General features: G+C 42.9%; 1 protein-coding gene across 1 annotated transcript; it reads right to left on the reverse strand.

Moving 5' to 3' along the window:
• Positions 1-1,815: 1,815 nt before the first annotated feature.
• Positions 1,816-10,920, reverse strand: LOC118364382 (nuclear receptor subfamily 1 group D member 2-like). Its single transcript, XM_035745882.2, has 8 exons — positions 10,449-10,920; positions 5,772-5,999; positions 5,454-5,542; positions 5,144-5,288; positions 4,233-4,957; positions 3,796-3,972; positions 3,310-3,520; positions 1,816-2,939 (listed from the first exon to the last, which is right to left on the reverse strand). The coding sequence occupies exons 1-8, from the start codon at positions 10,465-10,467 to the stop codon at positions 2,743-2,745; spliced, it is 1,791 nt and encodes a 596-aa protein (XP_035601775.1). The 5' UTR covers positions 10,468-10,920; the 3' UTR covers positions 1,816-2,742.
• Positions 10,921-13,623: the final 2,703 nt, after the last annotated feature.

The following is a 13,623-nucleotide window of genomic DNA, read 5'->3' on the forward strand; positions in this document are numbered from 1 at the left end:
GTGTGTGTGTGTGTGTGTGTGTGTGTGTGTGTGTGTGTGTGTGTGTGTGTGTCTCTTCACAGTCCACGTTGTGCATTGATCTGTTTTTACTGCTCACTTGAGTTACTTTATGTGGAAGAGAGTTCCATGTAGTCATGGCTCTATGTAGTACTGTGTGTTTCCCAGAGTCTTTTTTTGGACTTGGGGGGCTGTGAAGAGACCCCTGGTGGCATGTCTTGTGGGGTATGTATGGGTGTCTGAGCTGTGTGTTAGCTGTTTGAACATGTGCTTTCAACATGTCAATGCCTCTCACAAAGACAAGTCGTGATGCAGTCAATCTCTCCTCTACATTGAGCCGGGAGAGATTGACATGCATGTTATTGATATTTAGCCTTGTGCATTTCAGGGCCAGTCGTGCTGCTCTGTTCTAGGTCAACAGTAATTTGCCTGTGTTCTTCTTTGTGGCACTTGACCATGCAACTACAATGTTTCAAGATACTTTGAGGTTGTAACATACATTGTTTTCGCCCAATAATGCCGGTATTGTTTTTTCGTTAAGTATCCCTTTAATTCAACAGTGGTGAGGGGAAACTCAAGGAAGGCCTGTATGTACATGATCTAGCTAGCTGGTACTGGACAACTATTCGGGACACCAAACAAATGAAAAACCAAAGTCAACCAAAAGCGCTCTAGAATTTGGTAGACCTTTACACTAAAAACTGTATGGAGTCTTTCAGCACTTGCCTTTTGTTTAATCAGACAGTGTTTGTTTAATCTTTATTTGATAAAGGCAAGTCAATTAAGTACACATTCGTACTTACAATGGCAGCCTGACTGACGGTGTGTGTGGGGGGGGGGGCACAATCCCTGTTGACACTATGTGTAAAACATCATTCTCTGTGCACTGAAATGAAATGTGTTATTCTAGGAAGGAATTGATGCTCATTGTGCCGGAGTCTGGCGTAATGGTTGGCCTCCCAGACTCTGAAGCACATATATCCCTGGAGACTTGGGTATGAATCCCATCTCAGCTCCTCCTGTCTCCCTTCTACATTCTAACTATCACTGTCCATAAAACTATACAAATATTAAATATTAAAAAAATATTTCTGCTCATTATTGTTTCTTCGGGTCATTTTAATGCAAGGTCTTACATCCATTAAGATACAAGCTATAACTTTTTCATAAGTCAGAAGTGTATTGAATTGAGTGTACTTTGCTACTTACACTCAAGCATCCGTTAACCTCGCTAGCGTATAAACCAGCTACAAAGACTCCACTTCTGTCGGTCTCTGGGCAGCTCCTCTGCTGAAATAAACATCTGCACATTTCTAAACTGTATTAAAATCAGTTTCCACCATGGAAATAGTGGTACGACATAAAAATGTGGACAGCGCGCCCTTGTGGAGGAGCCTTAGTCATTGCATTTCAGGTCCACGTTTTGGTTACAGAGTTGGGTGGTTACTTTAAGCGAGGGTTGTTAAACTCATTCCATGGAGGGCCTAGTGTCTGCAGGTTTTTGGTTCTTCCTTTCAATTAAGCCCAAGACAAATAGATGTGTAGAGTTCCTTACTAATTAGTGACCTTAATTCATCAATCACCAGCAGACTCTCGGCCCTCCTTGGAATGAGTTTGACACCTGTGCTTTAAGCCACTTAATTGGACCTGGTTTGTAATATGGAAAATCACTGTACAATACAGTACCCCCTACAAATGATATCGCAATGTAACTAACCACAAACCTACAGTTCTTAATGCTTTACCCCTCATAGACGCTCATATTAGATCACCAAATGAGTTCAAACATATTGCACACAAAAAACTGAAGACCGTAAATAATTTCACTTGTATTTATTTATACTACTTATATATATATATGATAGATATAGCATAACTATTTATTTACAAACTGCAATCTTGTCTGTAAAAGGAGACAAATACAGACATTCCCAAAAAAAACAACAGATGGGAAACAATATCCGTTTTAAAAGTCAGTGCTGTGCTGAAATGCCAGGAGGTAAAGTCAAAACCACCCAGTAACTCCTCACTGTGAGGAAGGTGGGGGATCAGTGAAGGAACACTTTAGTATCATCCGTGTTCACATCATGCGCACATGATGTGGGTCTGTGGTGGCATGTGAGATTTTGGATGACGGTCCACAACACAATGTGCAAAGTTGTGTTGCTGAAAAAGTGTACTATCAACAAGTCCCCAGAAGGAGGCGTGGTAGAGGCAGCTGAGACAAAGACAGGCAAAAAATAAAATATATTCAGACAAATGAAATACCCTATGTACACAAAGGACAGTAGACATGACAATGCAGTTGAACAATTCAAAAATAAAGAAATGACTCCTTCCTCGGAGGGTTGGGAGCGACAACGTCAGGTTGTTCACCTAAGGATAGCCATGCAATTGCAGCAATTATCTGATTAATCAAGCATTATTTTTGATATAGATGTTTACATTGAGTCTTGAGGGCTTTTATCAAACATATTGGGTCGAAAACAGTGACCAAATGATATTGCGCGTCGTTTGAAACATCCAAAAGATAGCATAATCATCACATTCACATTGCTCGTGAGCAATACACTTTGGAATTAAACGGCTTTAACAAACAAAACCAAGTAGTTCTGCACTTCATCATTTCCAGGACCAAGGTCTCCCCTTGGTCCTGGTATAGGATTGGCAGAAGAAGTCAGTCCTGGTTTTAAAGTGTGGAAGGAGGGTATTAGGAGTCAGATGAGCCCTATTGTGAGTGCCCCATTACGAGTGCACTTTGAAGGCTAGCAGTTCTTCAGAGTGTATGTTGTTGAGGGAGCGCAGCTCGGGCAGCTTCAGCAGCAGCTTGGTGAAGGTGGTAGTCTCGTTGGCGTGGTTCGTCATGATCAGACTCCGCAGCGCTCGGATCAGCGTGTCCTGCAGCGCCTCCACTGACTTCAAGTCCTGGATCCCCGAACGATCTGATCACAGAACAGAGCATAAGAACAGTCAGTATCAAAGAAGGCTTTAATTTTAATCGTACACATAAGTATTATGTGTTAACACCAGTGGCTGAATGGTATGTACAGGACTGCGATTTGTTTTTGACCAAAGTAGTGCACTATATAGGGAATAGGGTGCCATTTTAGACACAGGACCATAATACAGTCAGCCAACCAGCCAACCAGTCAGACAGAGGACAGCCAGCCAGCTAGAGGACAGCCAGCCAGCCAACCAGTGTGTTTACAATTACAGTGTGTTAAAAAGGACACTGTGTTTTACAAGGACACTGTGTTTTACAAGGACACTGTGTTTTACAAGGACACTGTTTACAGAGACAGTGTTATTTACCGGCGGAGACGAGGACGACAGCAATGAAGAGGCTCATCTCATCCTTGTCCAGCTGCAGAGCGGCCAGCTTCTCGCTGAAGTCACACATGGAGGTGAACAGCTGCCCGGTCCGCTGCGAGCGCAGCAGCTCCAAGCTGTAACACTTCCCCGTCAGGAAGGTCACGGTGCGCTCGGCCACGTCGAACAGAGAAGCGAAGCGCACCATAAGCACCTGGAGAGAGAGTGGTGGGAGAGAGGGTGTCTTAGAACAGGGGTTTATCGTGACTAGCACCGGGCAACATACTGGCAGAATTCAACAGTGATAATGCAGGGAATTCAATGTTGAGTTCAAATACACTGATACTCTGTCATAACATATCTACAGACTGTAATATATTTAGCCAATTCAACACTCAGAGTTAAAGAGAGTGCAATGTTCAGTTGGAACACGACAGCCAGAGTTGGGAAAGATCTATTTTTGGTATCAGAGAGTCCAGGGATTCTTACCTCAAATGTTCCGTTTTTGAGCAGGCTGACTTGGTCGTACTCGGAGAGGTCTCGGAAGCCCGGGATCCTCTTGGCAAACTCCACCACCTCGCGCACGGCCGGGATGAAACTCAGGGAGAACTCCTCCCAGATCTCCTGGCTGCGCTGGCTGGGGTCCACATAGAGACTAGGAGTGACCTGGGGTGACAAGAGTCGAGAACAGGGCCCTCAGTTATGGAAAACAGAATGCTGGAGTAATAATGCAGAAGCAACCAAATGGAGGGGATTTAGAGGATAGGCCTTTTTTTAGGTATTTTTCATGTGTGCTTTAGGCATGGTTATGGAGTAATTTCAGGTGTGCAGTATACAGTGCATTTCTACTGTAACATTTTGTAAAGAGACCTTCAATCTCCTCAATGTTTCAACAAAGGCTAATTAAATGATAAAAGGACACGCACCATGTTTGTCTTATGGTCCTGTAGGCTGTATGATGGTCTACTGTAACCATTGGAGACGGTCTGTATGTTGTGCATTATGTTGTGGCTCCTGTGATGTAGGCTGTAGGAATCTTCTGGCATTCTACCACTGGGGGCGCTGTTTAGCTGCGCAGGCTGCTGCTGGTAAACAACTCTCTCTTCCCGATATGGACCGTTGGTGACGTGTTGATGGCTGTTGCAACTAGGTTGGTAACCCCTGGTGTCTTGGTCGCAGCGTTTCCAGCTCTCCTGCAGTTCCTCCATGGGGCTGTCTCTCCTGTCTTTTACAGTTTCCCTGGCGACCGGTGAAGGTGACTCCTCCGGTTCCTCTTTGATGGACTGTTGCTGCTCACGGCGGTACGTGAATGTGCCCTGGTGACACACCCTGGAAGGAGGAACCTCGTCATCGCCGCTATCCGATGAACAGGAAGAGGCGGAGCTAGAGCTGGTCTCCATGGAGTCTTGAGCGGAACAGGGTGAGGAAGGGTTGGAGCCTGATGAAGACGAGATAGAGGAGGAAGAAGAGGCGGATGAAGAGGAGCTGCCGTCATTGGGGAGCCCTTCCATGGGGCAGGGTGGACTCTGGGTGCCGTGGAACATACTGTGGAGCTGGCTGTTGTTGTTCATCATCATGTTGTTCATGGCGTTCTGCATCTCCAGCAGCATGCGCTGCTTCTCTCTCTTTGGGATGCGGCCAAACCTAACAGCTGGAGATGGAAATCAAATATAACACACATGAGTACATATATCACTAATAAGGGCTCAGATATCCCTACAGTCAGTCAATCCATCCAACTTGTAAAAGGAAACCTCTCACACCATTAACCATTGTATTTCCCTATGGGAAAAATGACGTTATTATTTTCTATGTACATTTAAAAGTGAAGACTCACAGTCTCTAGACATGCCCACAGCCAGACACTTCTTGAAGCGGCACTGCTGACAGCGGTTCCTGTTGATCCTTATGACGGTGCAGTTCTCCATCTTCAGGCACTTCTTATACCGGATGCTATGCTGGATGCTCCTCCTGAAGAAACCCTGAGAAAAATCACAGAGAACATTGTTTGTGCGCGGTTATTACCTAGTTAAAACACATGAACGACACTGTCAAAACACTTACGACACAGAGCCATTGAACAACATGAATGAAACCTTGGACTGGCAGTGTGGCATTCCGTGAGAAGCAGTCAGGACTAGTCTTACCTTGCAGCCCTCGCAGGCGTGGACGCCATAGTGGAACCCCGAGGCCACGTCGCCGCACACCTTACACAACAACACCATGCCGTTGATCTCTGTAAGGAGAAACGCACAGCAATGTTACTACTAATTCACACCTCTCTAACAAATGTGCTATTCCACCTGTACACGATGATGACTCATGTAGACTTGAGAATACGAAATGCACCTATTACCTGGATTAGTGTGGCAACTCATACAATGCATTTCCTATCCTTTGTCATTCTGAATAAATCTAGTATCCTTGCCATACTGAATGTATTTACAGGGCTGAAATGCACTCACTGGTGATGCTGCTCTTGGTGGAGGTGGATCGCCCAGTCTTGTCTGTGCCGTGGCTACGTGGGTGCTTGGCTGTGGTAGGGCTGGCGATGTCCACCATGATTCCTACTGCCCGGGTTGGCAGTGAGGGATGAGGCGGAGAGGAGCACAGGTAGCCGCTGCTGCAGCTGTCACTCAAACAGCACTCTGGGCTGGAGGCGGAGCCAGAAGAGATGTAGGCTATTACACCACCTGAGGGGAGAAGGGGAAAAACTACAAAACGTTAGTGGAATATAAATCAAATATACGTCATATCAAAAACATAATATTGACGTCATAATCTTTGATGTTGTAATATTTTGTTACAACTAAGAGGGACACAAAATAATATTCTAAGTTTTTACCCCATTGTAAGTCAGAGTAACGTTATAATAGTGATGGAAACTAGGTCAAAGGTAAATAATAAACCATATATAAACATAATATAAAGCCATACAATCTGATCAAACATCTGCCTGTTTGCCCTTGCCACACCCAATATAGAGCAGGACTTATGCCAGACTGTTTCCCCCCTTCATTCATTCATCCTGGTGTTTGACCTGTTTTTACTACCTCATTCAGGTGGCATTTAAATAACACCACTGTTACATAACAAGTTGGCTCTATGGGTGTGTACAGTTATACCAAAAAGTACAGCAAAGCATGCAGTCCAAGTCAGGGTCATGTCACCACTGTTGAAGAAAATGTTTGAACAAAAACACTAATAATCACAAAAATACTTGATTTAAAGACTTTTGGGCACAGGGTGATAAGGTGTGTTACATGATACCCCGAAACCTAATCAAAATCGCAAATATCTTTAATTTGACCTAATTTACTTAATGGTGTACCTTCAAAACATGACACATTGCAGTGTAATGTGAAAACGAATGTGTTTCTGGAATAATTTGTATGCACTTTAACATTTATTTTCCATCTAGGTTGGGGTTGGGTATCATGGCCGTCCTCCTCTTCATCTGAAGAGGAGAGGTGAGAAGGATCGGAGGACCAAAATGCGGCATGGTATGTGTTCATGATGAATATTTAATAAAAGAAAACACTGAATACAAACTATACAAAAACAATAAACAAATAATGACCGTGAAGCTATAAATGAGACCTGTGCTGACACAAGCAACTAACATAGACAATCACCCACAAACAAACAGTGAAACCCAGGCTACCTCAGTATGATTCTCAATCAGAGACAACTAATGACACCTGCCTCTGATTGAGAACCATACTTGGCCGAAACATACGAATCCCCAAATCATAGAAAAACAAACATAGACTGCCCACCCCAACTCACGCCCTGACCATACTAAATAAATACAAAACAAAGGAAATTAAGGTCAGAGCGTGACATTGGGTTTCTCAGTTCTTCTATACTATATTATATTAAATAATACTGCCATCTACGAAACAAAAGAGCAGTAACTGCACTCTTGGTCAAAAATGTGTTGACATTTTTTATACATTAAATACATGATTTATCATTTGGACAAAATGTGTTTCAGATATAATGGGATGTCATGTTTGCAGTAGCTGGAAAAAGTTAGTGAAACCAAGGAAAAAAGCAGTAAATGCAATCGCTCACCTCAGTTATTGCTTTTTACCTTGAATCGCTAAGCTTTGGGCTGCAGTTACTGTGGTTTAACATGGCATTATTTATTGTTGTTTGTTGAAACAAGTATCAAACTATATGACACTGACAGCCACATACAAATAATGGTATGAACACAAGTTTGTGTTAAAAAGAAATGGTAATTCCAGTGGGAGTACCAAGCAAGAAGGCAGTAACTTCTGCTGCTAACTGCTAACCTACAACGCATTTCATGGGCTTGCTCGTACCTATCCTTACGATTTGGTCCTGCCGTATATACCTACACGTATGCTACGGTCACAAGACGCAGGCCTCCTTACTGTCCCTAGAATTTCTAAGCAAACAGAGGCAGGGGTTTCTCCTTTAAAGCTCCATTTTTATGGAATGGTCTGCCTATCCATGTGAAAGACGCAGACTTGGTATCGACCTTTAAGTCTTTATTGAAGACGCATCTCTTCAGTAGGTCCTATGATTGAGTGTAGTTTGGCCCAGGAGTGTGAAGGTGAACAGAAAGGCACTGGAGCAATGAACCACCCTTGCCTTCTCTGCCTGGCCGGTTCCCCTCTCTCCATTGGGATTATCTGCCTCTAACTCTATTACAGGGGCTGAGTCACTGGCTTACTGGTCCTCTTCCATGCCGTCCCTAGGAGGGGTGCGTCACTTGAATGGGTTGAGTCACTGAACGTGATCTTCCTGTACAGGTTGGTGGCCCCCCTTGGGTTTGTGCCGTGGAGATCTTCGTGGGCTATACTCGGCCTTGTCTCAGGATAATAAGTTGGTGGTTGAAGATATCCCTCTAGTGGTGTGGGGACTGTGCTTTGGCAAAGTGGGTGGGGTTACATCCTGCCTGTTTGGCCTTGTCCGGGGGTATCGTCGGACGGGGCCACAGTGTCTCCCGACCCCTCCTGTCTCAGCCTCCAGTATTTATGCTGCAATAGTTTGTGTCGGGGGGCTAGGGTCAGTCTGTATATCTGGTATTTCTCCTGTTTTATCCGGTGTCCTGTGAGAATTTAAGTATGCTCTCTCTAATTCTTTCTTTCTTTCTTTCTTTCTTTCTTTCTCTTGGAGGACTTGAACCCTAGGACCATGCCTCAGGGCTACCTGGCCAGATGACGCCTTGCTGTCCCCAGTCCACCTAGTTGTGCTGCTGCTCCAGTTTCAACTGTTCTGCCTGCGGCTATGGAACCTTGACCTGTTCACCGGACGTGCTACCTTATCCCAGACCTGCTGTTTTCAACTCACTAGAGACAGCAGGATTGGTAGAGATACTCTGAATGATTGGCTATGAAAAGCCAACTGACATTTACTCCTGAGGTGCTGACTTGTTGCACCCTCTACAACCACTGTGATTATTATTATTTGACCCTGCTGGTCATCTATGAACATTTGAACATCTTGGCCATGTTCTGTTATAATCTCCACCCGGCACAGCCAGAAGAGGACGAGCCACACCTCATAGCCTGGATCCTCTCTAGGTTTCTTCCTGGGTTCCGGCCTTTCTAGGGAGTTTTTCCTAGCCACCGTGCTTCTACACCTGCATTGCTTGCTGTTTGGGGTTTTAGGCTGTGTCACGCCCTGACCTTAGTATTCTTTGTTTTCTTTATTGTTTTGGTTAAGTCAGGGTGTGACATGGGTGATGTATGTGTTTTGTACTGTCTAGGGGTTTTGTAGGTTTATGGGGTCGTTTACTATCTAGGTGTTTATGTATGTCTATGGTTGCCTAGATTGGTTCTCAATTAGAGGCAGCTGTTTATCGTTGTCTCTAATTGGGGACCATATTTAGGCAGCCATCTTCTTTGGTTATTTCGTGGGTTATTGTCTATGTCTAGTTGCCTGTGCATGTACATTTATAGTATAGCTTCACGGTCGTTTTGTTATTTTGTATTGTTTGTTTAAGTGTTCATTAAATATAGAAGATGTTTCATATCACGCTGCGCCTTGTGGTCTCCTCTTTACGACGAACGTGACAGGCTGGGTTTCTGTTCAGCACTTCGTGACATCAGCTGATGTAAGAAGGGCTTTATAAATAAATGTGATTGATAAGAATACAAAATAAACATCTCCAATGATCTGACTACAATTAATTAGCCTCGACAATTGAAAAACGCTGAAGTCATTTTTCAAAGTTTCCATTTATGAGCAGTTACTGCTCTTTTGCTTGAAAGGGCAGAATAATATTGTCTTTTAGTTTCTGTCAAAAGCAAAGTTATTCTTGTAGTCATTTGGTGTTAAATCACGTTATTCCATAAGAATGTTGACATTATTAAACCAAATGCTTAAATATGGGCTAAATTAACTCAGCTAGGAAAATAATTCACCTGTTGCTTGGTGTACAGGAGGCTCAGACACAAAATCAACATAAATTAATATATTATACTATACTATGTAGCCCTAAATGTAGTTAATGCTCTCGAAGACATGGCCATGATTACCTAACCAGCTATGACAGTTCGCTTCCAAAACCCACCCACATGTGGACCTGTCATGTCTAAGAGAGCAAATCTAGGTCACCAAAATTGTCTCCTTCAGTTTCACGTGGACCTGCATACAGCCCTCGAGCTTGGACCCAGAGCAGAATTATGCAATGATTGCGTCACAGCCTGTTCTCGGCCAATGAGCAGTGAGAGTCGAGAAGCATTGGCACATGGCTAGGCAGCTTGGTCCATGTGAGGTGAAGCAAAGCACAACATTGTAGTGTCAAAACAAAAAACCCAGGAGCAGAGTGGCATTCCTAATCAACATACATGGCTTGACAATAAGCAGACCAGAAAATCTAAATAATCTATTAGGTTTCTAATTGTGGTCCATATATAACTTGTAAAAATCACACAACTAAATAAAATGTGAACATATATTAGCCAGATTTTACTAGTTTTTTCTAGAACAGATGCTTAGAACGACACATTAATTCTTGACAGCAACAGTAACACCAGATTTGTAACAAAGTAACACATTTGCAACAAAGTAACTGGCCAATGTAGCGAGAGGTGGACACTTTAAATTACATGACAAGATACATTGTAACATTGTAATAGCACGGATAATAAAGCCGGTCTTACCAGGCTTGATTGAGCCCATGTCTGCAGGCACCTCGATTCTGAGAATCTTTAGAGAAAGCAACCTATGCTGACTAAATGTCTTGTCAATAACTCGCCTGTTTCACAATGTCAAGTGGATGTTTTCTGTAAGGATTGCAAGGTGCTATTATCCTTAGTAGCACAGCGGATAAACTCAAATTCAAAGCGTCGGTCATCTAAAACTCAACACTTTTTCTTATTTTAATCTCAACTACATTACTGTAGTAAATATTCGTGGCATTAATATAATTATCTGCACTCCACTGTCAGTATCCTGAACAAAATAAATTCTGCTCTTCTTTCAGCCAAAATGTTCCCGCGACTATTCAATGGCATCTAATACAACCCGAATAGTTTTTGTATATTTAAAGATCTGTAACAAGATGAGAAACGCTGGACGAACTCCCTTGTTGGATGACTCTTCTGTACGATGACTCTTCTGTACTCAATGTTCTAAATAGTGTGTTAACCATGTGACCCAGTCGTCAGCCACTCCCACTTGCGTGGGCGCTTGAAAGTCACTTTAACCCAGTGACACACTTTTACAGACCAGAGGCAGACTTAAAGGCTCAGTGCAATCAAAAACGTGAATTGCCTGTGTTATACACACAAACACTGTATATCCACACTATGAGCATGGAATAATACTGTGAAAATGATAATGCCCTTTTATTGTAAGAGCTGTTTGAAAAGACCACCTGACATTTCAGCCTGTTTTGGTGGGATAGACTTTTGGCCTGCCTGGTTTCAAACCTGGTTTCAAACCTCACCAATAACAACTAGTTTTCCATTTTCATCTCCCCACTTAGACCAAACAGTCCTAGCCAATCTCTGGACTGCTCTCACATTGACTGCCTCGCAATAACGTGAATCCATAGGCAGTGCATTGTGATATATCCATTGGATTATATTGAGGTTGTACAGAAGGAATGCAACATGTAGTTCAGAAATATAACTGAAACGCTATACAAACTCATAACGGTACATAGAGGGTCTACTATTAAGGTCTTATGTCAATAACTAACAATATGCTAGAAAGCTTTGTCCCTATTGGAAAGTTACAATCTGTGTGTGTACAAATTTGAGCACTGACGTCATTAACATTAAAAAGCCTGTATCATTCCTATCATAGACCTACTGCTCTAGTAGTTAAGTAACACACTGCAGGTAAAAGTCATCCTCAAATACCAGATGTATTTTGACATGCAAGAGTTCATTTGATTAAAAGTCATGTGGTTTATACTACTGATGAGTGAGTGTACTTGGACTTTAAATGGCTGTCTAGGGTCCATGTGAGACAGAAATATGTTGTTATTATTGGGATTATTTGCACAAGTAGTAATATTTTGGTAAATATACATTTATGTATATTCATGCAGCTTAAAATCATTGTCCAAAAGATTGCTTCTATTACATCCATTTTCAACAAAAATTAATACAAAACCTAGAGTTATTCCTAATCAGATATTGCCATACCTGTTATTAATTCCATGGTTTAAACCTCAGGGTCCAAGTTACTGTAGTTTCATTCAAATAATTTCACGTCCATTTAGAACAGCTGTTCTTTGTAAAGGGTAAAACAGACACTTATTGGACTGCTGCAAAGCCACATTGGCATGTTGTAAATACAGTGCATTCGGAAAGTATTCAGACCCCTTCACTTTTTCAACATTGTTACATTACAGCCTTATTCTAGAATGGATTTTTTTTAAATCCTCAAATCTACACACAATACCCCATAATGACAATGTGAAAACAGGTTGTTAGAAATTTTTGCAAATTTATACAAAAGAAAAAAACAGAAATACTTAAAGTATTCAGTCCCTTTTCTATGACTCAAGTGCATCCTGTTTCCATTGATCATCCTTGAGATACTTTTACAACCTGTGAGTCCACCTGGAATAAATTAAATTGATTGGACATGATTTGGAAAGGCACACACCTGTCTATACAAAATATCCCACAGTTGACAGTGCATGGCAGAGCGAAAACCAAGCCACGAGGTCGAAGGAATTGTCTGACAAGGTTCGAGACAGGATTGTGTCGAGGCACAGATCTGGGGAAGGGTACCAAAAAATGTCTGCAGCATTGAAGGTCCCCAAGAACACAGTGGACTCCATCATTCTTAAATGTAAGAAGATTGGATCCACCAAAACTCTTCCTAGAGCTGGCCCGCCCAGCCAAACTGAGCAATCTGGGGAGAAGGGCCTTGGTCAGGTAGGTGACCAAGAGCCCGATTGTCACTCTGACAGAGTTCCAGAGATCCTCTGTAGAGCTGGTTGTTCTTCTGGAATGTTCTCCCATCTCTGCAGCACTCTACCATAAAGGACTTATTGGTGGAGTGGCCAAACAGCCCACTTGGAGTATGCCAAAAGGATCCTGAAGGACTCAGGCCATGATAAACAAGATTCTCTGGTCTGATGAAACCAAGATTGAACTCTTTGGCCTGAATGCCAAGATTTACATCTGGAGGAAACCTGGCTCCCTATGGTGAAGCACGGTGGTGGGAGCATCATGCTGTGGGGATGTTTTTCAGGGGCAAGGACTGGGAGACCAGTCAGGGTTGAGGGAAAGATGAGCGGCGCAAAGTAGAGAGGTCCTTGATGAAAACCTGCTCAGGACCTCACACTGGGTTGAAAGTTCCCCTAACAGGACAACCCTAAGCACACAGCCAAGACAATGCGTGAGTGGCTTCGGAACAAGTCTCTGAATGTCCTTCAGTTGCCCAGCCAGAGCCCGGACTTGAACCCGATCGAACATCTCTGGAGAGACCTGAAAATAGCTGTGCAGTGATGCTCCCCATCCAATCTGACTGAGCTTGAGAGGATCTGCAGAGAATGGGAGAAACTCCCCATAAACATGTGCCAAGATTGTAGCGTCATACCCAAGAAGAACCGAGGCTGTAATCACTGCCAAAAGTTACTTCAACAAAGTACTGAGTAAAGAGTCTGAATACTGATATAAATGTGATTTTTTTTTAAGTTAAATGTCTAGAAACCTGTTTTACTTTGACAATATGGGGTATTATGTATAGATCGATGAGGGTGGGAAAAAAACATTGTAATTCATTTTAGAATAAGGCTGTAACGTAACAAAATGGGGGAAAGGTCAAGGGGGTCTGAATACTTTCTGAATGCACTGTAGTGGAGGCAATTTA

This window comes from Oncorhynchus keta, chromosome 31 (genome assembly GCF_023373465.1).
Source record: "Oncorhynchus keta strain PuntledgeMale-10-30-2019 chromosome 31, Oket_V2, whole genome shotgun sequence".
In the NCBI taxonomy this organism is placed as follows: Eukaryota; Metazoa; Chordata; class Actinopteri; order Salmoniformes; family Salmonidae; genus Oncorhynchus; species Oncorhynchus keta.